At 34.4% G+C, this 23,534-nt stretch overlaps 1 protein-coding gene across 2 annotated transcripts in view; it reads right to left on the reverse strand.

The window, feature by feature from the left end:
- Positions 1-23,534, reverse strand: part of IPO11 (importin 11) — a 198,179-nt gene that overhangs the window by 100,189 nt on the left and 74,456 nt on the right. For both annotated transcript variants that reach the window (XM_055332731.1, XM_055332732.1), the window contains exons 17-21: positions 22,047-22,080; positions 21,538-21,578; positions 19,880-19,996; positions 13,167-13,280; positions 7,002-7,117 (exon numbers count right to left, since the gene is read on the reverse strand). In XM_055332731.1, the coding sequence (XP_055188706.1) occupies positions 7,002-7,117; positions 13,167-13,280; positions 19,880-19,996; positions 21,538-21,578; positions 22,047-22,080 (422 nt within the window). The remainder of the gene's footprint in view (positions 1-7,001; positions 7,118-13,166; positions 13,281-19,879; positions 19,997-21,537; positions 21,579-22,046; positions 22,081-23,534) is intronic.

Genomic DNA, 23,534 nt, shown 5'->3' on the forward strand with positions numbered 1-23,534 from the left:
AAAATCTAAATCAATCAATCAATTAATTGTTCTACAGAATCAATAAAACTTCAAATCCCCAAAGGCTTTTCCCTAGGAATTAGGAAAGTTGACTTCTAAAGTGATTTGGAAGGCAAATGACCAAGAATAAACAAGGTATTTGTCAAGAAAACAAAACATATGGGGGGTGGGCGGGGGGGGGACAACACTTCTTTTATCATGTTATGACTTACTATAAAGTAAACGTATTTAATATCAAACAGAATAGCACAAGAAACAGACCTGCTCATTTATGACAAAGCCAGCTCCGAGGTTAAGAAAAGGCTGGATAATTCAATCACTGATGGTGAGCTACTGAGCCTCTATCTCACACGAAATACAGAAATTAATTCCAGTATTTATATGAGAAGCATAACATATCAGGAGAAGATATTTATAGCTTTAGTTAAAGAAAGAGTAAAGAAAAAGAGATAAACATGAGTAGGTTAAAGTTAACAATCACCGTGCACTAAAAGATGCCTCAAAAGTCAAAACATAAGACACATACTGGGAGAAGATTGTTTCCAGTGCATATAACTGAAAAGGGAACAGTACCCAAAGGAATATACACAAGAGGTTAATAAGAGACAAATGTCGACAGCATATGAAGAAGCATTCCAAAGAGGATCCATCCAAAAATTATCAATAAACCTGACCATAAAAAATATAAAAAGATACTGAACTGAACTAGTAATAAAAAAATAAAATAAGTTATAAGCAAAGCAAGGTACAATTTTACCCCTAACAAATTAGCAAAACTTCCCAAATCTGACATAATAGGTTTTGGCAAAGCTATAGAACAGTAAGAACTCTTGCACGCTGCTGGCAGGAGGACATTGCATCATCACTTGGAAAGTCATTATCTAAAAATGTGAAATATGTACATGTACACATACCAATGACCTAGTGAATAAGGTTTCATAGGCATACATGGTCATGTATAAAATGTTCAGTTGCATTATTTGAACATCAACCAAAATGGTATAGGAGTAAATGAATTGTCACATTCACACCCTTAAACTCATCAATATATAGGAATCTTAGAACAGGGAGCAAAAAGTAAATAAATAAGCAAGTTAGACACATACTATAAAATTTATATGAAGTAAAATATATTGTTTAGAGACACACATACACGCGTGTAATTTTAAATACATTAAAATACAAGAAAGAAAATCAGAAGAATGAAAACAAAAAAATTGGTACAGTGGGTCATCCCTGAACTGAAAACAGAAGAATTCAACAAACATGTCACTCCATGGGCTTCAAAGACATTCTTACTATCCCATTTCTTAATGAGGGTACAAGAAATGGATTTTCATTTTATGTAAGTTATAAATAGCTACCAGTAATATGACTTTCCTATTATTTTCTATGAAGTATTTCACAAACTTTAAATGCCAAAATTGGGAATAGGAAGAGGGGCACAGAAGAAACCAACCACCTCCAAAATGAAGTATGTGCCTCCCAACAAAAGCAATGATATTTTTGGACACTTTACTCGGAACAAGGAACAAGATTTGATTCCATTTATAAAGAATAAAACAAAAGATTTTAAAAATTTTATCCTATTCACCTTTAAAATAACAATGAAGTAAAAAAAAAAAAAAAACAACACCCACAATCCAGTCATATTTCAGTGAGAAAAAAAATTGATGGGCATATTCTAAATCTCAGAAGATCTTTCAAACTGTCATTGGATCCAAATTAAGATTCCATATGAATTTTTACCTCCCATGTCGTTACCTTAGTAAAAAGACCATTCAGGTCATTGTCACTCTCACTGACTATGCTGGTTCCCACAATAGAAGCCACACTATTTAAAAAAGGAAAAAAGTCTTGAAAAGTTTAAAGTACTTAAAAATAAAATGACATGGCATATAACTCCAGACTAAACAAATGAAGATTTAGAAAGGAAGAGAGACAAAGTCAAAGCACTACAGGAGAGTAAAGAGACAAATTACTACTCCAAAGAATAATTAGACAAAGTTATACATACCAATATCTTTAACTAGAGAAATGTAAATATTACTGTCACCCTTCCACAAAAAATACAGGAAACAGAGCATCAAGTAAAAAGACAGGTATATCAATCCAACAAATAAATGTTTTTAAAAGCATGAAAATTCTTTTGAGGTAAAACATCTTTGGTTAAGTTAAAATACAAAATATAAAAATTTGCTCTGTAGAGGAGACACAACTAAATTTCAAACAGATAAACTAAAATATAAACAATAAACAAAGACAGTTAAGTCTAATCTAAATAAAATAAACCATATGACAATATTAATATATAAAATTTACATACAAAGTAAATAAAAGGTTGTAAAGTTAATCATGCATATATAGTACATCACAGGATGCTTCATGAAAATATTTTAAATACCATATTTACTAAACCTTTTAACAATATACAAAAATACCAAAATTTTGTGCAGTAAACAGTATCTTTTAAAAGTTACAGATTAAGAATGCTAGAAATAAATAGGGACACTGACACAAAGGAAACTAGATGGGTATTTTAATAAATCAGTGTCAAGATTAAAAAGTAAAACATTGATTTGAACTATACAACCTACTAGTTAGAAAGAATAAAGTCTACATCTTTGATATCATCATTACTATTGATGTGAATATGCTACAAAAACAAAGTCTATAATCATTAAATTTTTAAAAATTAAACAAGTGTTATGTTTAGAATGCAATAAATCCAAACCTGAATCATATATTTTAGTATCAGCAAAAAATGAGACTGAGTCAAAGAAGACAAAAATCCATAAGCTACCACCAAAATAAAAAACAGAACATTATTTATCAGGACTTAAGGGAAATAGGCAGTCAGAATCTAAGACAAATTCATAGCTTTAAATGTTTTAGCACCAAAAAAAGGTAATTAACCTTCTTTTTAAAATAGCTTTAAGAAAATATACCCAGCTAGCTAAGTATAGGAAGTAAAAAATCTGAAATAGAAATAAAGCAATAAAAGGACAGAAACACAGAATTCATAAAAATCTAACATGTACTTCTTTCACATTAACAAAAATATCTAATAAGTGTACTTTTTTAAAAAAGAGGTAAAACAAAAAACTGCAAATAGAAATAGTGAGTATATATATATATTTATATACTTGTTTATAAAACTTATATACTTATATATGTTTATATACTTATTTATAAGTATATAAGTATAAATATACTTATAAATAAATATATAAAAGTATATAAATTAGTATCTTAAGGTATTAAGTACCAAAATTAACAGACATGAAAAATCAAAACCCAAAGAAGTTTGTATAAATGAACAGCTAAGAAACAGCCTAGGAATATTACCAAACTGAATGACTCCTCAGCTACTGCTATGAATCTATTTTCAGTTCCCTTTATTACTAAATTTTCAAATCATCCAAATAGTTACTATATTGTAGAGATCATTCCAGTATGAAAAAAATAGCTCTTAAACACGAGTAAATAGATAAAACAAACATGACACTGATATGAAATCAGACAATAATACACAATATGAACTATCGATCCAACTCCTTTATAATTAAAGGAAAAAATAAAATGTGATAAAATACCACAAAATAGATTCGTATGACATGTTAAAAGTAAAATTCACCCTAGCAGGAAAAAATTATTCCAGGAAGTCAGTTTTTTAAAGATAAAGGCTTTTGGTTTCGTTTTTAAGAGTCTAATCTCCTAAATGGATGGCCAAAAGCAATCAAATCAGTTTTTTAATGATGAAGAGCATATTACAATTAATGGTATACAGCTGATGCTTAAAGTTGACCAGTATCTATTACTTTATATTACTTCCTTTAAAAACAACCCCAAAAAACACAAAGTTTGTTCATACAGGTTTATTCAAATTCGGTTTAAAAATATTTTAGAGTATTACATGTTTATATTAGGAAAGAAGAATAAAAATTGAGCTAAATCTCACAAGGTAGGTCAATTAACAAAAACTTGAAGTAGGGAGAAGAAATGAAAAATATAAGAGCAGATATTAATAGGAAGCAAAACTACAACAAAAAGAATCAATACTAAAGGTTGGTTCTTTAAGAAACTAATAACACTGACAAATCTCTAGCACATTGGATCAAGAGAGGGGAAAATATGAAGGGGAAAAAAGCCACATAATCAGTCTGAAGAGTTTCACCTCATATATAGGACCACAAACATCTCTTGCTACTGATTATCCCTAATAAGTTCAAACTCCCATTCTCCAAAATAACTATTTTACATCTTTTTCTCCATAAATCCCTTGTATCTTATACAAACTTCGACTCTAACCAATAAAACTATGCTGATGACTATGCTTCACTTTGAGGTGAGAAAACAATCCATTTGATTGAACACCTGTCTTATCCTACTATAAAACAAAAATCCATCTTCCTCCTCCAGTTAAAATGGATTAAGTATTCCCAATGCTATTAGAAAAAAAAAAAAAAGGACACCTGGGTGGCTCAGAGTTAGGAGCCTGCTTTTGCCCCAGGGTGTAATCCTGGAGTCCCAGGATCGAGTCCAAATCAGGCTCCCTGCATGGAGCCTGCTCCTCTCTCTGCCTATGTCTCTGCCTCTCTCTCTCTCTGTGTCACATGAATAAATAAATAAAATCTTTAAAAAAAATTTTTTTAACCCTACATACACTAAATCCCATCCCTTCTTGCCTCCAATTATGTCACTCCTGAGCTTCATCCATCCCTCAAGACCTTGCACTCCCCCACACCAGTCAAGTGTTGCCCCATTTCTACATTCCTCTTCATAGTAAGTGCTCCTGAAGTTGTCACTGCTCACAGTTTGTACTTAAATCATTTCAATTCTAACTTATTCTTACTATTTTACTGAAACTTCTCATACCATCTCCATGTGGCCAAATTCCCTTCTTTGTACTACTGACAAGGACAATCAGCAACATGTGACATAGCTAACCACTCTCTTCCTCAGGAAATAGTCTCCTCTCCTGGCTTGATTTTCCTCTTCTATCACTAGACAGCTCTTCTCTGTCATCTTTCATGTGACCTTGGAATGTTTTATGTTCCGCAGGATTCTGCTAGTAGCAGAATTTTCCACACCTGCCCTTTCCTTCCTAGGCAACCTCAATGATTCTTAGACTTTCAGTGTCATATACAAAGGGCTAACCACTTTACAAACATCTTATACTCACAAAAACCACATGAGGTAGGAATTGTACTTCATTTTATAGATAAGAAAACATTGTCTCACAGACAATGACTGCACACCTAACACAGTGGTATAACTGGGATTGGCACCTATATCTAATTCTAAAGATGAGTTCTAACTCATTAAGAAAAATATACGAAGAATGTGTACCCTAGTTCAATGTAAAGAATCTTAGCTATTAAGCAATTTGACCAAAGCAAAACAAAATCCAAAAACAAAAACAAAAAAAAAAGAAAAAGAAAACAAGTATTCTAATGATTTCATTTTGTTATATATAACTAAAGGCTGAGGGGAAAAAGAGAGATTACTATTAATAGAGCAAGTACTTTTATTATCTGTTCGTGTAATCCTTAAAAAATGTATAGACCTTTAATAAACTTAATATACTAAATCTACTAATAAATATATACTAATACACTCTTAAGTATCTGAATCTATCTCATTACTATAGCTAATGTTTTTAGTTTTTCTAATAATTAACATCATAGATTATCTACATGTTTATAAAAGTATGCCAGAGACTAATGTTTTAATTTGTAATCTAGAGTAAGGATTGGGAAACTATGGCTAATGGGTCAAATTCTACCTATACTCTATTTCTGCAAATGATGTTTTACTGGAGCACAGCCATCTTACATGCTATGACTGTTCTGGCACTATAACAGCAGAGGTGAATAGTTATAAGAGATCACATAGCCTGGAAAGCCAAAAGTATTTATTGTCTGCTCCTTTATAGAAAAAGTATGCCAACATCTGATCTACAGTAATCCATCCTGTACAAATATATGAATATGAAAGTTTTCCACATGCTAATTTGCAACTGAACCATCCAAAGTCATTAAAGTTCAAACAACATAACCCAGAAAATGAGAAACACAACCTGAGAATTTATTATCTGCCTGTTTTAAAATTGTTCATGTAGTATTCTGCTACAGATCATTAATTTTTAATTTGCATCAAAGACGATGTCTAAAAGTAAAAATAAAAAAGTTCATTCCTAAACATCTAAGAAAATACTAAGACAGGAAGGAAGGGAGGGAGGAAGCGGGGGGAGGAAAGGAAACCAGAAATGTTCATTTTTTCTCTGGTTAATTTCTGTAATTTTCTTTTTTATTTTAATAGTTTATATATTACAATGTTTAAGCCTTTCCTCTCTTACACTTGGCCCTGCAGAAAATTGCTGCTATCTGTAAAATAAGCTTAGTAAAGCAAAAGGACTTTCTATTTTCTAGCGCAGTTCCTTATGTTGTGGTCAGTGAATACAGGTCTGTGGCATGGAGCTACCTGAGAAACAGAGTTTTTCCTTTTTCCTTTTCAATATAACATATTATTCACTTGGTAAAATAATTAGTCAAGTCAAAACTAAGTAACCTCAGCATTTGGGCTGAGGTATAGTATCTCGGTACATACAAGGGAAAGTAGTAAGAGGCAGAAAAATAACTAACACCCGCCACCCAGCAAAATATCCCATTTAACAGGCTGCAAGTTTTAAGTCAACTTTAAGTCTGAAAATTTATTGGACCCTCCCCATTTTACATTTCAAATTCCCAAATATTAAATGCAGCCAAGTTGTTACCAAAATTTCCGCTTTTAACTTTGACTACTATGAGCCTACACTGAGTGACAACTGCCAAGAAGAGATGGAGCTATTATGTTACCCAGTGCAGGATATGTGATTTTATGTTTTTGTTATCAAATGCTGAGTTCGTAAGCCCTGTTACATGACCTTTGCTTTACTGGCATGAAAGTACGGAAGGCCGGGGGGAAAAAAATCCAGGGTATCAAATTTTTCCTCTTACCATAATTCTAAACCATCTTCCAGAAGATAAACATGTGGAGGCTGGGAAACATCTGTACTCAGTTGAATAACTGGGAGCAGGAAAGGGTACAGGTTCTTGCTGTCTGCTCCTAATCCCTATGGGAAGTATAAATAAAACTTAACATAAGACACTCTAAAATCCCACCCCCACCAAAAAATAACCTATCATATAAAAAAGTGCTAAAACGAACTTTTAAAAATTAAATCATCTGGGATGGTCCTAACTATAGCACTACTAAAACAAGGTTAGTTCGTTTACAATTGAACAGCAAGTAGCAAAAAAGGGATTCAATTGCCTAATGGTAATAAAACCATATATACCAAGGCTATAAACATCTGTTCGTTTTAAGAGATTCCATATATAAATATTTTTCCCTCTCTGACTACTTAAGAATTACTAATACTGCTATATTAAACTCTATAAGTCATCTCTGTATGAACCCAATCAAAATGTTCATCAGTAAAATAACTATTCAATTGCCTAATGGTAATAAAACCATATATACCAAGGCTATAAACATCTGTTCATTTTAAGAGATTCCATATATAAATATTTTTCCCTCTCTGACTACTTAAGAATTACTAATACTGCTATATTAAACTCTATAAGTCATCTCTGTATGAACCCAATCAAAATGTTCATCAGTAAAATAACTATCACAGTACATTCATATTCTAGAATACTGAGTAGCCAATGAAAAAGGATTAGGCATGGAATGAAAATAATCTCGAAAATAATTACTAACTGGATTTAAAGGGTACAAAAGTATGTGAATAACAACTGCACAATACCCAAGAATTTTTTAAAAATATCTACCTACATGCATATGAAGTATATCCATAAAAATGTTTTTTGGGAGCATACAGAAAAAATTAGCACTCTTTAAATATGGGAAGGGGAAAAGGATGCTGGAAGACGGTAAAAGAAGAGATTCTTTCTTTGGTTTTGTAAGTTTTTTCTTTTTTAAAAAAAATGAACAATTGTGGGCAGCCCAAGTGGCTCAGCGGTTTAGCACTGCCTTCAGCCCAGGGCGTGATCCTGGAGACCCGGGATCGAGTCCCACATCGGGCTCCCTGCATGGAGCCTGCTTCTCCCTCTGCCTGTGTCTCTGCCTCTCTCTCTCTCTCTCTCTCTGTCTCCCATGAATAAATAAATAAAATCTTTTTTAAAAAAAATTAATAAATGAACAATTGTTGCTAATATTAATGGCCCAAGAACACAGACAGAGGAAGAAGAGGGGATTTTACCTAAATTCTTGTTTGCCTAATTACTGTCTTTAGAGGTTGACTCAGGGAAGCACACTAAGCACTCTGAAAGAAAACGAAATGGATAAAAAGTCCATTTCTAATCCTTAATAATCTCTGATAAACACAGAAAGGAAACCAAAAAAAGTATCAAACACCTTATTTAGGAAATAATTCAAGTATCAATATAGTTTATGGTAAATTACAGTGCAACAAAATATACACGTATTTATCTTCCAATGTCACATATATACTGAGTTTAATCTTTATCAGGTAGGGGAAGCTATCTCAGTGCAAATACATAAAGTTTATCCTTAAATAAGTTTGGCCCTTCCTGTAAATAAAAATCAGTGGAAAGACTTCATTAAAGAGATTTTTTAAAGGAAGAGAATTATTAAAATGTCACAATTAACAAAGTAGTATATTAGATTTTAAAATTTAGTTTAATTTCAGTCGCTATACTTCAATCTTCGATGGAACAACAACAAAAAAAAACCAACATTAAGATAAACCAGTCAAGTTCATTTTGATTATCAAATAGATTTAAAACTCCCTAGGAAAATTAGAATTCATCATTTTAGTACACATCCAATAAGCACAAGATGACAGCTGTACAAAAACAAAAGGAAACAGCTGCTAAACATTTCAGACTCTCTCGGTCAAAGCCCGAAGACATAGACCTTAGTAGTATAATGGCCTAAAGAATGTGTCCAATCCCAGATACTCAGCTTTAAATAAATTCAAACATTCTCTTGGCCCACAGTTTTAACTACAAGATATTGTCTGCAACACTATGAAATAATTCACAATAGGACATTGTCTACAATACTATGAAAGCTCAAAAATAAATTCGTCACTTACTAAAATTATCAGAAATGCTTCAAGAGGCAGAAATCATACTGTACTATAATTACATAAGACAAAAGGGAAAATGAGGTCAAGGGTACTCTGTACTATCTTTGCAATAGCCTGTGAATTTATACTTATTATTTTTTTAGGTTAAGGATAAAAAAGAATAATACCCCCTAAATCTTGGCATTTCCCAATGTACTGTTTTTGACTATCTTCTCCTAGGCCATGTGCATGCTGAAAATGTCCAAATCAACTATCTCCAACCCCCAATCTCTGAACTCCAGACACAGTGAATAACTACAGGTTATCACTACCCAGAAGCCAGCTCAGACTCTTAGGTTGACCACTGAACCAACTCATTGTCTTCCTAAAACTGGTTCCTCCCCCTGCATTTCCAAACTCAAGTGACTTGAACCACCATCTACTTAGTGATAAGTGGTATCTCAACCACACCCTGTGTTTTTCTTCCTACTCAATCGACATCTAAATAATCATTCATTTTTCTCTAAGATGTCTAATATTTCAGGTCTTTTCCCTTCTTTCTATGGCTTTTACTTCAGATCTGCATCATCTCTTCAATGGTTAACAGAAAGTCTGCCAACTACTTTCCTTGACCTTAGTTTTACTCCATCCCAAACATTGCCCCCAAAGGCACCCTGATTACCTTTCCAAAAATAAAAAATAAAAATAAATAAAAATAAAATAAAATAAAATAAAAATAACACTCCTTGTTCTGAACTTCAGGAGATTTTCTTTTGGTCTTCCTGACCAGGTCCCTATACCCAAGCTATGGTCCAGCTATACCAAACAATGGAGTATGTAAACATCTGGAGGAAGATGACAGCTCTAATGTGTGCATTTATGACTGTTCTGTCAAAAACTGCTGAAAGAATTACAAAGATAGCATAAGAAAAGATAAAAGCTGAAAAGATAAGTGGTAACTGACTTTAGCAAACTCGGAAAATCAAGTAAAACCAAAGCTTGAAGCCAGCAGTAAAATAACTGCAAGAAGCAACCCGATTTATGTTACAGAAACTCCCAAAGAATCAAAAATTGGTAGTACCATGTACTCAGGGAAGGAGGAAGTTAAAGGTCAGGTATTAAAACTAAGAGGGCCTCTAGTAAGTGTTCATAAAGCAGCTTGATGGCAAGATCTTATGCAAGTCCACAAGCAAACTGCTGGCCCTATAAGATCCTCTGGTAAAGTAAAAGCAAATGCTCTCAAGACAGAGACACCAGGTAGTCAAAGCAGAGATACCATACAAAAACAGAGAGCTGAAACAGAGGCGGGAAACTGAAAGATCTTTTATTGAGGAAAGACCTCAAAAACATGGATCATTCCCTTCAAAACAACCCAGGGGGATCCCTGGGTGGCACAGCGGTTTAGCGCCTGCCTTTGGCCCAGGGCGCGATCCTGGAGACCCGGGATCGAATCCCACATCGGGCTCCCGGTGCATGGAGCCTGCTTCTCCCTCTGCCTGTGTCTCTGCCTCTCTCTCTCTCTCTGTGTGTGTGACTATCATGAATAAATAAACACTAAAAAGATTTTAAAAAAAAAAAAAAAAAAAAAAAAAAAACAACCCAGGTAGATTACATCCTTAAGGAAAAATTTACAGTAAGTTTCCCATTCATTTTCAACCCTCTCAATCAGTTTTAGTGCCTTAAATTTAGATAGACAAAATGCTGATGGTTCTTGAAGTTGGGTGATGGTTACCTAAGGGCTAACTATACTGTTCTTCCCTTTTCTGTGTACACTTCAAATTTTTTATAGGCTAAAAAATAATAATAGTAACAAAAGCAAGGATCAATAGATAGGATCAATAGATAATCTTTTTAGTCAGAGACTATTAGTCTGGGTTCCCAGAACTTATGAAATGAAAACAGAAACATGTAAGTACACTAATATCTCCCTGTTAGGATTTAAAAGCCCAAAGATGGCAGTGTTTTCTACGAAATGAAGCTTAACAATAACCCATAGTATGATCTTCCCAAATGACTGAAAAACACATTTTAAGCTAGTCTCAACTTTAACATTGAACTTTGCCTGCTTTCTCCAAGAAGGGTAAATGACGACTTGACTGGAACCCTACCCCCCGATCTAAAGGAAACGGCCCTAAATACTCCAAACATTCCCCTACAAGTTACTCTGGATTCCTAAGACTTTCCTGACAGGACACTGCCTAAGGAGACCAGAGATGCTGTTTTTCTTTTTCATACCTCCCTCATAAAACTCTCAAACTGAGTCTAAAAACACATTCGGCAGAGATATAATACAAAAGATGTGGGAACACTCTTAGTTCTGTTACTTATGAAACCAATCTTAGGGTAGTCAGTAACCTTTTCCTAGCCTTTGTATCCTCATCTGTAAAAGGGACATTACCTTCACAGAAGATCATAAGAATTAAATAGTAGATAGTAAGAGATGCTACACGAGACAGTTATTAAAAGAGAAAGTGGTTTAAAAAAAATTTTGTGGGACACCTGGGTGGCTCAGTGGTTGAACGTCTGCATTTGGCTCAGGGCATGGTCCCAGAGTTCCAGGATCAAGTCCCGCATTGAACTTCCTGCAGGGAGCCTGCTTCTACCTCTACCTATGACTCTGCCTCTCTCTCTCTGTGTCTCTCATGAATAAATAAAAATCTTTAAAAAAAATTTTTTTTGTATCATTATTCAACTATCTGAAACTGTCTTGAGTAGGAATTTGTAACTGTAAAATTCATCCACAGATATTTACAGAAAGAAAAAAATTTACATTTCAAAAAAAAGTGTTAGGGTGCCTGAGAAAGGTTTTTTATAAACTAATATTAAAATGTTTTCTCCCTAATTTTTAACTTGTTATTAGAAAATTGCAGAATAATAACTACTAATTTAGAGATATCCCTATAGGAAAATCTATCATATTTTGGAGCAAAGCCAATAAAAATCAGCTGAGCATACCTGGCTCCAGACATTCTCAGACTTGGCATTAAGCTCTTCCCTATCTTCTCACTATCAGAATATAATTCACTAGAGCAGATCAAATGATAACTACACAGTCCTCTTCACTCTGAAATTTTAGATTTGTCTCTACCTGATGCCTAACCCAAATACTTCAAAGTCAAGATGCCTAAAATCATAGTCAATGCTTCCCTCAAAAGTAAGTCTTCTGTTCCCTACCTTTCCAAGTGATGAAAGAGAAAATTTTTTTATTAAATCACACACAAAAAAAGAGTGAAAATGGAGAGTAAATTTATGCAGAAAAGCCCTGAATACCAAGGAAAGTAAATGGAAAGCACAATGGACTACACAAATCATGAGTTTATCAGCATGGGAGACCACTACATCTAATGAAAGAAAACATCTTTAAAAAGTGGAGAGTATTTTCCAGATGTCAAAGAAATGACCAAAGTTAACAAAAAAGAAGCAGTTTTGGGGATCCCTGGGTGGCTCAGCTAGGTTTAGCGTCTGCCTTTGACCCAGGGCGTGATCCTGGAGTCCCGGGATTGAGTCCTGCCATCTGGCTCCCTGTGTGGAGCCTGCTTCTCCCTCTGCCTGTGTCTCTGCCTCTCTCTCTCTCTCTCCCTGTCATGAATAAATAAATAAAATCTTTAAAAAAAAAAAAGTTTTTAAAATTGCTTAGAACACACACAAAAAAAGACAAAGTGAGAGACCTTTCACTACATTAAAATAAATCACATGAGAACAATAAAAAAAAAATTAGAAAGAAAAAGCCAAAAACTCTGGTATCTTAAGTACAGAGAACTGGTGATTGTCAGAGGCAGGGTGAGTAAGAGGATCAGTGAAATATGAAAAAGGGATTACAAGGTACAGACTGCCAGTTATAAAATAAATAGGTCCCAGAGATTAGAAGTACAGCATAGGGAATATAGTCAACAATACTGTAGTAATAGTTTTTGGTGACAAATGGTAAACGTATTATGGTGAGCTCTGAGATGTACAGGATTGTCAAATCACTATGTTGTACACCTGGAAACTAACATTGTGTGTTAATCAGACTTCAATTAAAAAATGTATAAGTATTAAATTAAGAAACTGGAAAGTAACTTACCTGAACAAGATGAATAAGTGTTGTCAGGATAGCACATCTCAACATATTGTGCTCTTCACTTTGCTTCCAAAGAAGAGGCAAATATTGTACCAGACATCCTACATATGGTCGAATCTACCACAACAGAAGTAGGGGAAGCAAAAGAATTGTATTAGGAAAGAAGGCAATCTCCTTCAAGGAACACTCACACACCACTATTAAGTCCCAGGCAGGAAATATTTAATATCTACTAGATGAAATGTATTATGCATATATCTTTTTTATGCATATTATCTTTTTAAAGATAAATCAGATATTACAGAGAGACATAAAGCCCTACAGTAAATATTTTAAAGAATTTTAAATAAATACCAAATTTACTACATGAAATAAAATATAGGAAAGAACATAATATAGCCAATTATCTAGAACTTAATAGAAAATGCTGCCATATCCTGGTTCTTTTTTTAATAAAACAGCTTACCTAACAAGAAATTACACTGTTTTAAAAAGTCAGCATTTAATCATACATTCAACAATTATCTGATGGCATCTTCCAGAATCAAGCCCTGAGAACAAGGTACCAGAAAGAATATAAAGATAGACATACAAACCCTTACAATGAGAAAACAAGTATAATGATAAAGTATGATAAATGGACATGAGGTATAGTGCAAACATCGAACAAAATCCTTTTTAACAGATACAACTGTTGGGCAGCCCGGGTGGCTCAGCGGTTTGGCGCCTGCCTTCGGCCCAGGGTGTGATCCTGGAGACACAGGATCGAGTCCCACATCGGGCTCCCTGGGTGGAGCCTGCTTCTCCCTCTGCCTGTGTCTCTGCCTCTCTCTCTCTGTGTGTCTCTCTCATGAATAAATAAAGAAAATCTTAAAAAAAAAAAAGGAGATACAACTGTTGAGATCATATGGATTAGGCTAACCAGTTTTAAAAATACGTGACATAACTGTGCTATGATGGAGAGTTTCTTAAAAAATAAAACAGATCTACACTGAAGCTGGACAGTGTTCCGATGTCTCAGTTTTTGGTTACTGTATTTGGAATTGCTCTGACAAGAGTAAGTTTCATGATAAACAGAAATACTAGACTTTCATGACTTCAGTAATGTCTATTTCAATCCCATGGATTAAAATTTAAAAACCAGAAAAAGTGAGTTTCCCTTTTTTGCTTATAAAACATCATGGGCAGCCCGGGTGGCTCAGTGGTTTAGTGCCTGCCTTCAGCCCAGGGCGTGATCCTGTAGACCCAAGATCGAGTCCCACGTTGGGCTCCCTGCATGGAGCCTGCTTCTCCCCCTGCGTGTGTCTCTGCCTCTCTCTCTCTCTATGGGTCTCTCATGAATGAATGAATGAATGAATGAATGAATGAATGAATGAATGAATGAACGAATAAATGAATGAATAAATCAATCAATCAATCAATCAATCAAACATCATATAGGGGATCCCTGGTGGCTCAGCGGTTTAGCGCCTGCCTTGGGCCAAGGCCCTGTCCTGGAATCCCGGGATCAAGTCCCGCGTTGGGCTCCCGGCATGGAACCTGCTTCTCCCTCTGCCTGTGTCTCTGCGCCCCCCCTCTCTCTATCATGAATAAATAAATAAAATATTTTTAAAAAACCATCATATAGTAGAACAGTAGCAAAAAATGTGCAGAGTTTCCTGACCCACGGGACATGAGGGAGGTTACAAATAAATTAAATATTTGCCCAAATATTTCAGTGAGATAAACATGAAAAAAATGTGACTGTTATATATCATCTTAGTTTCAAATTTTGAGTCATACTACTATTTACTGAGAACTTAATCTTGCTATATGCCCTCTATCTTTAAGATCACTCCAATTGGGATCCCTGGGTGGCGCAGCAGTTTAGCACCTGCCTTTGGCCCAGGGCATGATCCTGGAGACCCGGGATCGAATCCCACTTTGGGCTCCCGGAGCATGGGGCCTGCTTCTCCCTCTGCCTATGTCTCTGCCTCTCTCTCTCTCTCTCTGTGTGACTATCATAAATAAATAAAAATTAAAAAAAAACACTCCAATTAGTTTATAAAAGCAGACCAATTCGTATGGAAAAACCCACAGGTTTCAAAGGACCTAACTCATTCATACTTAACTATAAGTGGTATATAACAGCATATTCTACTAGCATAAAAAATAAACCAATTTTGGTTTTGATATACAAGTAGGAACACTCTCTAAGGAAAGGCACAAAGGGAGCATATGCTATTTATTATAGATAAGGTATGTATGTATTAAAAGCAAAGAACTCAGGTACATTTGAAAGTCATGAAATAGTTACAACCCAAACCTAGATGTACATTGGAATTTATGATGTTCTAAATTAAAATAAATGCTTCAAAAACAGAATTTCAATAATCACCCAGTTACTGTTGCAAAAGACATCCCCCAAAAATGGGGGCACAGGCAGCAGATTAGCAGATGACAGAAGAGCCAAACACATTCCCTTAGGCTAAAAGGGAAGAGGTTAAAAAATACATTATTGCAACAACTGAGGAAATCTGATATGGACTTGATATTAGATAACAGTACTACATTAAAAACAACAACAACAACAACAGTACCGCGTTAATATTAAGTTCCCTGAATCTAATCATGGTTATGGTTAAGAAGAGGAGAGGTCTAATATTTTGAGGTAAAGTGCCATGATGCTCAAAACTAAAATTCAAATGGTTTAACAATAACACTCATTTCTATATGCACACAAATTTTAAGAACAGCAATATAGTATGTTAATAACTGAGAAAACAAGGTGAAAGATACATGGGTGTTGATTTACTGCAACTTTTCTGTACATCTGAGTATTTCACTGAAAAGATATGTAAAAAAAAAAAAAAATATTGCCCATACACAATCCTGAAAATGATTACAGTGCACAGGTTTTTTCAGTAGGCCAATAGTAATTATTTGCTCAACATCTAAAAAAAAAAACCACATGGAATTATGAATGTTTTCTAGACATCAGGCTAAGTAATAGCAACCTTATAAAAGAAACTAAATTATCAGAAAGTATACTACATGCACTCATCTTTTGGCCTCTCTATTCAAAAAGAAAAAAGAATGCAGGTGGATACTATGAGAAGCACAGTCTTAGGAGTTAGTTCATCACAAAATGGGAGGGAGGGATCTACTTTCCTTTGTAACACGTTACTGTAAATATGAAAATCAAGTAGGTGAAAGCCTAACAAATGTTTTAACAAGGGCTCCATCCACAGGAAAATTTTAAGAAGTAAATATTCAATGACACCTTATCGTTTTGACCTAATTTATTTATTTATTTAAGATTTTGTTTATTCATTCATGAGAGACAGAGAGAGAGAGAGAGAGAGAGAGAGAGAGAGAGAGGCAGAAACACAGGCAGAAGAAGAAGCAGGCTCCATGCAAGAAGCCCGACATGGGACTCGATCCTGGGACTCCAGGATCACGCCCGCGGCCAAAGGCTGGCACTAAACCACTGAGCCACCCAGGGATCCCCTGACCTAATTTAGACAGAATATTTAATATTTCACACAGGCCCTTTAATTTTGTCCTTTGTAAAAAAAAAAAAAAATTGTCCTTTTCTTCAGAAATGCGTAAGTTTAGAGATTGTCTACCTGAGACCCAAACCCGATGATTACCTATTTTTTCTATGTATTTTTGGGATCGCTGCAATGGAATAATTAATTGTAAGTTTTTGACTACTTTTTCAAAAAGCAGAGAAAATATAACCTTTAAATAATTATAATTTACAGTATGCAGATGGTGGCTTCACTGAAACTTAACAATTAAACCCTATGTGTCATCTCACTGATATAGGATGGGTCAACCTATTTACAACCTAATGAACAAAAATCAAATTTAGCATATGAAGCATAGGTGAAAGATATATATAAATCATGGGGCTGTTCAAAGGTTAACATAGGAAAGTTCAAGAATCAGACTACTGAAAATATTTTTCATAACCATTTCCTACCTGACTTCTGAAAACACAAACTACTACTGGACAATTATTTACTGATTATTTACTGATGTCTCATTATTTACTGATGACAGAGTCACCTAAGTTGCTTAGGCTATTAGTGTTCTGAAAGGTGCATATGGATAATAGCACAAAAGTACTTCTACACTTATTAAGCATGAGGAATTTCAACCTAGGATAAAAAGATTTAGAGATTTAGGAAGATGTAGGTAAGAAAATTCATTCCCATAAAAAGAAATCTTTAATAAATTCTCATTTGCCAGATGATATCTAAATAAGATTATAAAAAGTGGCCAAACTTTGTTTCTATAATTAATTTTTTTTTAAAGATTCCATTCATATATTCATGAGAAACTCAGAGAGAAAGAGACAGGCAGAGGGAGAAGCAGGCTCCATGCAGGCGCCAAATCACTAAGCCACCCAGGGATCCCCCTCTATAATCAATTTTTAAACAAACAACTGATTGCATCTGTATAATGATCTAAAGAATACTGCGCATTTGTAATAACTTCATAGTTAAGAAGTCTTGTGAGTTAGGTGATTTCAGAATTATCTTTATTATTTTATATACAAGGACACAGTTAAAGACCAATGAAACTAAAGAGCAGAGACAGGCACTTGAAATTAGTTTAAAGGAATTTCAAATATCTGTGTGATCAAAATCTCTCAAAATTCTTTATAAGTCGATATCAAAATGAAATGCTGTAAGGTAATAAGAATCCCAAGTGCTAAGAAAATTGTAAGCTAGTATTATTTTTGGACACTCAGACCCATATCTGCTCCAAGTAACTGACAGAGACTCAAAACTGGAGCAGCTGGAAAAGGAAACAGTCGACAAAACCAAAAGACAACCTACAGAATGGGACATGATTTTTGCAAATATTTTATCAGATAAATGGTTAAATATCCATACTGTACAAAGAACTTATCAAACTCAACACCCAAAGAACAAATAATCCAGTCAAGAAATGGGCAGAAGACATCAACAGATAGTTCTCCAAAGACATATAAATGGCCAAGAGACACATGAAAAAATGCAACAGGGAACTACCAATCAAAACTACATGAAATATCACCTCACACTAGTCAGAATGGCTAAAATAAACAAGGAAACAAAAAGTGTTGGCTAGGATGTGGAGAAAGGGGAACCCTCTTACACTGCTAGTAGGAATACAAGCTGGTATAGACACTCTGGAAAACAGTATGGAAGTTCCTCAAAAAGTCAAAAATACAGTTACCCTACAACCCAGGGACTGTACTACTAGGTATTTACTCAAAGATACAAATATAGTCTGTACCCCAATATTTATAACAGCAATGTCCACAATACCCAACTATGGAAAAAACCCAGATGTCCATCCACAGATGAATGGATAAAGATGCAGTATATGTATCTATAATGGAATACTACTCAGCCATCAAAAAGAATGAAATCTTGCCATTTACAATGACATGGATTCAACTAGGGGATATTATGCTAAGTGAAATAAGACAATCAGACAAAAACAATTATCATTTGATTTCACTCATTATGTGGAACTTAAGAAACAAAACAGAGGATCATAGGGGAAGGGGGGAAAAATAAAACAATAAAAAATGAGAAAGGGAGACAAACCATAAGAGACTCTTAATCATAGGAAACAAACTGAGGGTCTTAATGGAGGGGAGAGGGTAGGGGGATGGGGTAACTGGGTGATGGGCATTAAGGAGGGCACGGGATGTAACGAGTACTGGGATGTAATGAGCACAGGATGTAAGAGGCAACTGATGAATCAATGAACTCTACCTCTGAAACCAATAATATATGTTAATTGAATTTTAAAAAACTGCTGCTGAGGTTGCCTGTTGACTGTAAATACCGGTAATACTACTAAGATGTATGTACTTTAAGAAATTCCTTAAAAATCTCAAACTGAGATAATAAATTCCAACCCTCACCCAAAGGTTTTTGTCAGGATTACGTAAGAAATATATGCAAATTACTTAGCACAGATGTTTTTAACTTGTCATTATTTAGAAATTATAGCAATTCTCATCAGTTGCCAGCTCAAGGTATCAGAATTCACTATATGACCCAGGAATAAACTCCAAATCTGTGTAGATGAACTCAGTTGTCTTTCCCTAATATCTTACAGATTTACTGCACTACTTTTCAAGCAAGGATGAAGTGGTAAACTAGGATATGAGAAATTACTAGGATAATTATAGGATAGTTTCTTGGATTACCGTTTTCACACAAATAGGAGAAACAGAGAAGCTGAATAATTTAAATAATAATGTAACTGTTGAAGACCTTACATGTCATTTTTATATTAAACTAAACATGCACATAATGTAGACCAAACTGCAAAACACATTTAATTTTGAAGGTAAAAATAATCACCCTCTGAGAATATTTGCATTTGCTGACACACGTGTGGCTATGTCCTCAAACACCTTGAATTTTAAGAAGTATTATTAAATATAAATTGGATCTACTAAGAGATAAAATTCTGCATTAATACTTCTACATTACTGATCCTATTTTTTAAATTTAAAATTTTAATTTTCTCAAGTCATTTTTTTAAAACTCAAGTACATATATGTCAATATAACTAAATCAGAACCATATAGTTTATAAGGATTTTAATGCGTGTTTTAACATTTAAACAATGTACATAAAGCAAAAATATACTCTACATATGCATTCTACATATATTCTACACTCACTTCTCTGACATTTAATGTTTTACAACAAATTTACCTGTATGTTGACTCTTTCAATCACACAAGAAAGCACATGCAAAACATGCATCTTTGTGTCACATTCTGTAACTTGCTGCAGTAGTTGAAAAAGTAGTGTGAACATGGTTTCCAAATACTGCAAGTAAACAGGGGAAAAAAGAGGGTCAGAATAGAAACTAGTATCTTCACAAATAGGAATAAGAAATAAAATTAAGTCATAATGTCAAAGCAACAAATAAAAGATGAGCAAACAAAACCTCAGCATTACTTATGTAATTTCAAATTGTTCAAGTTGTCAATATTTAGAATAGTAATTCTTTTTTATTACTGCTCAATGGGTCCATTTTAAAACTTAATTCATCCACAAACTGTTTAATATTTTCAGGAGACTATATCTAAACTCTGTGTTTACATTTCATACCACTAACTAAACTGCTAACAGTGTCTTTCTTATCTTTGGCCTTCCATACATTCCCATTGCCAATCACAGAATGTTTTGTTTTGCAAAGTCTACTTGCAAAAGGAGTATCAATAACTATACTCGAATACCATTTCTCTATGTGGCCCTTACCATATGCTGCACAGGGATATCAATTTCTGTACACATATATTTATTATTCAAAGGATGATGGTTATTATTAAGAAATAAATATCCTATGTCTGGCTATTAACTCCTGTATTACAAAATTATAATAGGAATTAACAAATCACAGGATGCTAGATATTTACATAAAACAAACATGTGATCTTTCAGATATTTAGTTCACTTTTAAGATTTCTAAAACATACTTATTTCATCCAAAAATACCTACATAATAAAAACGCTGCTTTACTAATGAAAAACCTCCATATATGACCTACACAAGAAATACAGATAGACATTTTATTATCATATAGCTTCCTTCTTTCCCAGTCTTCTTTTTTTTTTTTAAAGTGAGAGAGAGGAGAGGCAGGTGGAGAGAAAATCTTAAGCTGACTCCATGCTCAGGGCAGAGCCCAATACCGGGCTCAATCTCAGCACTCTGAGATCACAATCGGAATGAAAACCAAGAGTTGGAGGCTAATTCAACTGAGCAAGTCCCCCTACCCAATCTTAAGAATCAATAGTACCCACATGCCTGAGATCGAGCTCCACATTGGGCTCCCTGAGTGAGGAGTCAGCTTAAGATTCTCTCTCCTTCTTTTTCTTCCCCTCACCTCCCAAAATAAATAAATCTTAAAAAAGAAGAAATACTACCACCATTAAATTAAGTCAAACACCATGTTACTGCTGGGGGTTAGGTGAAGAATAAAAAGATGAGTAAGACTTCCTGTTCTGCTATTCAAGTAACTTATAATCCAATGCTGGATAAAGACATAAAGATGAAAACAAGTAGATGGAGGATAACCTGAGGATTAAAAGTAACAGACACAGATAAAATCCAAGTAGATGCTTTATAATTGTGAAAAAAGAAAAGTCTGTCAACTCCAAGACAGTTAAGATAGCTAAACAAAAATAAGCAGAACAAAAATAAATCAAAATTACTTGAAAAACAATTACTTCTAAAATAATCTAATATACTTTTAAATTTGGCTCTAATCAATAACAGATAAATATAATTTCAGTTATAAAGTGACATTTAATATCCAAGGACATAAGCAGAAATTATTATCAATCTTAAAAATAAATATTCTTACCGGTAGAAACTGATCTGTTCTAAATTCAAAATCATCAACAGGTAAAGAGTAGTTAAGGAATACTGGGAATGTATGAGATATATTGGAACAAAATATATCTAAAAATCAAATATAATAAACCATTCAAAAACTATATTTTAAACTAACAAATTTTATCAAAAAATTATTTAAGTGTGTTGCTAAAATTCTTCACAATGAAGTATTATTTTTCAAAGATTTTATTTATTTATTTGAGAGAAAGAGAGAGCAGGAGCAGGGGGAAAGGGAGAGGGAGACAGACTACCCGTGGAGCAGGGAGCCCAGTATGAGGCAGATGCTTAAACAACTGGGCCACCTAGGTGCCCCTGAAGTTTTTGATTTTTTTTTCAAGATTTTATTTTTAAGTAATCTCCACACCCAAACATGGGGCTCAAACTCAGAACCCCAAGATCAAGGATTGCATGATCCACCACGTGAGTCAGCCAGGTGCCCCAACTCAAAGAAGTATTTTTAAATTCCTTAAAGGATATTTAACTTCAGGGTTGTAGCTGTTTCAATACGGACCTTAAAAAAAAAAAAAAAAAGTATGTTATTAGTTTTCAACAATTCTAGAGCTACTAAATATCATGAATATCAAATGGCAAAAGAATTTAAATCACTCTTTACTCTTTTCATTAAGATTTAAGTCACAGAGCAAGTTAACATCTAGAAATAAAAGAATATTCCTCTTACTGTGCAACAAGAGTTGAAAAGAAAAAGTAAGGTAGTGTCCATTCCCACCCTTCTCAGTTTCCCATAATTTATTTCAGGCGCCTTTAATCCAGGGGGTGCCTCTAGGAAAAAAATAATTTGCCGTAAGTGTGCTGAGAGTGGGGGACTCAGAGAACAGTACAAAGGGGTTGCTACAGGGCAAGAGAAGGGTGAGACCGGAGAGGACAAACAACAGGCAAATGGGGTAGGGCTGGTGAGACTGGAAGATGTGCAGTGAAGAGTGAGGGAAGAGGAGGGGGGAGGAGGAAGAGAAAGAGGAGGAGGAGCAAGGGTGAGGAAGAACATACATTCCCATCTGCAACCTCTATTACAGGAAATCCTTGAACTATCCCGACAGATTCTAAGATTTTCTAAATCTCAAAGTTCACAAATACACAAAGATTTGTACAAATTCCTGACCTTCCCTGAATTTATTTTCTTCATGTATCAGCAAGTTCCCTTAGCAAATCACATCAAGACAGCATTACCTCCCCAGTACTCTCTGTCAACTGTTACCTGTGATTTGGTCAGCCAATCTGGCACAGGCTACCACACCCAGAGTTCCAGGAAAAGTGACATGAACTCAAGCCATGACTAAATTCTATATTCTACTCTATAAAACAATGTATCTGAAACATTTCTTTCCTAGCTGAGAGCCATAACTTTCTTAGCTGCCACACTTCCTGTACCTGTAACAGCAACTGGCTTTTTCTCTGCAGCCATTTTTCACAAAGAAATGTTTTAATCATTTTATAGGAGCTTCTGAAGTTCCAAGAGGCTGATCAGGCATGTTCATGAAATGTTAAGTACTCTACTGCCAAAATCACAGATCTAAGAGCCTACAGGACAGGTGTTTTCTCACCTGCCTTTTCTTTTTATTCATTGTCTCTAAAGAAAATGTGAACATTTTCAAACTTTTAAATAATGTAACAAATTTGCTGATTGTCTAATACATGCAAAGTACCATGGCAAGTGGTCTACCACAAAATGACCTAATGAAAACAGGATCTACTCGTATGATTAAAAATATTCAATAAGGAGCTACTATCTTCCATGCAATATGCTGGATGCTACAGAAAAAAAGCTTTAAGAGAGATTTAGTTTTTGTCCTCAGAGAACTTACACTCTTGAAGGGTGCTGGCCACCCAGGTATTAAATAATTATCAATACAAATGTCAAACTTGAAAATCTTAGGAACAGGATAATCCCCTTGAAGACACGGACTGGCTGGTCATCTTTAAATTGTCATCATTTAGAACAGTGTGAGG

Source organism: Nyctereutes procyonoides, unplaced genomic scaffold (assembly GCF_905146905.1).
Source record: "Nyctereutes procyonoides isolate TBG_1078 unplaced genomic scaffold, NYPRO_anot_genome, whole genome shotgun sequence".
In the NCBI taxonomy this organism is placed as follows: Eukaryota; Metazoa; Chordata; class Mammalia; order Carnivora; family Canidae; genus Nyctereutes; species Nyctereutes procyonoides.